Source organism: Mandrillus leucophaeus, unplaced genomic scaffold (assembly GCF_000951045.1).
Source record: "Mandrillus leucophaeus isolate KB7577 unplaced genomic scaffold, Mleu.le_1.0 Scaffold156, whole genome shotgun sequence".
In the NCBI taxonomy this organism is placed as follows: domain Eukaryota; kingdom Metazoa; phylum Chordata; class Mammalia; order Primates; family Cercopithecidae; genus Mandrillus; species Mandrillus leucophaeus.
This window is the reverse complement of record NW_012101543.1, coordinates 3120050-3122008: the sequence shown is the minus strand read 5'-3', so window position 1 is coordinate 3122008 and position 1959 is coordinate 3120050. Positions and strand designations below refer to the sequence as shown.

The window sequence follows — 1959 nt, the reverse complement described above, 5'->3', positions numbered from 1 at the left end:
GTATTTCCCATTTTTAGGGGTCACATCTGTCCTTAGCAACATCCACATCTTTGAGTAGTTTTCCTAGACCAAAACGCCCACATCCCAGCTCCTTTACCATTCCTAGTAACGGTCTTTTCCTTATCCCTTCTTTCTGATCTGAAGGTATAATTTTGCCTCCAATACCCTGAAATGGTATATCTAAAATATGGCTGCTTCATCATGGCCAAAGATACCACTTTATGAAAACATGAAAAATGCTATGAAATTATAAAATATTAAAATTATAAAAATATTAAAAATGAGAATAGCAAAACCAAAACAGGAAAGACACAAACGATGAAGTTATATATAAATAAAAAACTGCGGGCTAAAAATGAGGTTATAAAGGTTATAATAAAAAAAAGTTTGAATGTAAAATACATTAATTTTCAAAAATGAGAGGACAGGTATGATTGATTATTCTGTGGCTATTCCAGCCACTTACACAGTGAGATCCATTTCTTGGATATCCTTGAACTTGATACATCTTCTTTTCTTCAGGCAGATGAACTGGGCCCCTGCTATAACAGAGCAAGGAGCTGCTATCACTGGGCAGAGGGGGGATTATGGGAGGCTGCTCTGTAAAGTCATAGGACCGAGGAAGTGGAGGACGAGGTGGGACTACTTCCTCTTCCTAAAGATTGTAGAACAGTCACCTTATTTAGATAAGCAGATTGAATTAAGCATATCTAAATTCTTTGCAATGGTATATTAACTTAAATTTACTTTAAGATACTAAAAGGGACACTGCCAAGCCAAAAGTCTAATAATGAAAAGTAAAATCAAAAATTTTTATCATAGCCAATAATTGGAATTTAACATATAATTACATCTGATTCTTTCCCGTAACATATAGGTTAGCTTCACACTGAAGCTCAACATTGAAAGAGATTACTATTTAAAACTAATTACTGGGTTTCATTTTAAAACTAGAAGGAAAGAACTGATTTTAAAATCCTATTCTTATATATTCACAATTTATCTATTTATTTATTTGGTAGAGATGGGGTCTCGCTATATTGCAGTGATTTGATCATACATAGCTCATTGCACCCTTGAACTCCTGGGCTCAAGGGGCCCTCCTGGCTCAGCCTCCCAAGTAGCTGGGACCAACAGGAACACCATGTCTGGCTAATTTTTTAATGTTTTATAGAGATGGGGGTCTTGCTCTGTTTACCAGGCTGGTCTCAAACTCCTGGACTCAATACATCCTCCTGCCTTGGCCTCCAAAGGTGCTGGGATTACAGGCATGAGCCACTGTATCTGGCCCCCCAATTTTTAAGAGAAGAAAAGAAAAGTTATCTCTTTGACTGGCTTTTATACAAAATTCAAAATAATAGATTCTTTTGGTTAGGTTGACAGTATCTCTTTGTAGTTGTAATTTCTTTATGCTATGCATGACACACAGCCAACTTATCTATCAATCATCCTATAAATTTTACATAGTATAAGAAACAATGATAAGTATTCAAACATTACTTAGATTAGAAAAAGTATGACAATGTTAAAATTCTAACATAGATAAAAAGCAGAGATTCCATTTTTTTGCATTAAAAAGGGAAGAAAAATAATGTATTAGAAGCACCAAATTACTGATCCAATAAAATTTCAAGATTAAAACAATATCTGTTCAATATATTAAAAAAATATTTTTGTTATTAAGATTAGAGAAGACAATTACTTCTAGTTCATGTCTTAAGCATTAAAAGTAATTTATAATTAGAAAAACAATCCAAACTTACCTCACTTTTGTACTTAACTGTTGAGAAAGGCTTTGATCCTACCATACCTAGAAATATTAGAAAATGTAACTATATTAAACATATCTTTCTAATACTATAGAAAAAAGAACAATTTCTTTTGTTGTTTTGAAATGAAGTCTTGTCCTGTTGACCAAGTTGGAGTGTAGTGGTGTGATCTCGGCTCACTGCAACCTCC

At 33.7% G+C, this 1959-nt stretch overlaps 1 protein-coding gene across 1 annotated transcript in view; it reads right to left on the bottom strand.

Annotated features, from left to right (window-relative positions):
- Window positions 1–1959, bottom strand: part of PLEKHA5 (pleckstrin homology domain containing, family A member 5) — a 147930-nt gene that overhangs the window by 39138 nt on the left and 106833 nt on the right. The window contains exons 16-17 of the mRNA XM_011975468.1: window positions 1764–1810; window positions 467–655 (exon numbers count right to left, since the gene is read on the bottom strand). Of these exons, the coding sequence (XP_011830858.1) occupies window positions 467–655; window positions 1764–1810 (236 nt within the window). The remainder of the gene's footprint in view (window positions 1–466; window positions 656–1763; window positions 1811–1959) is intronic.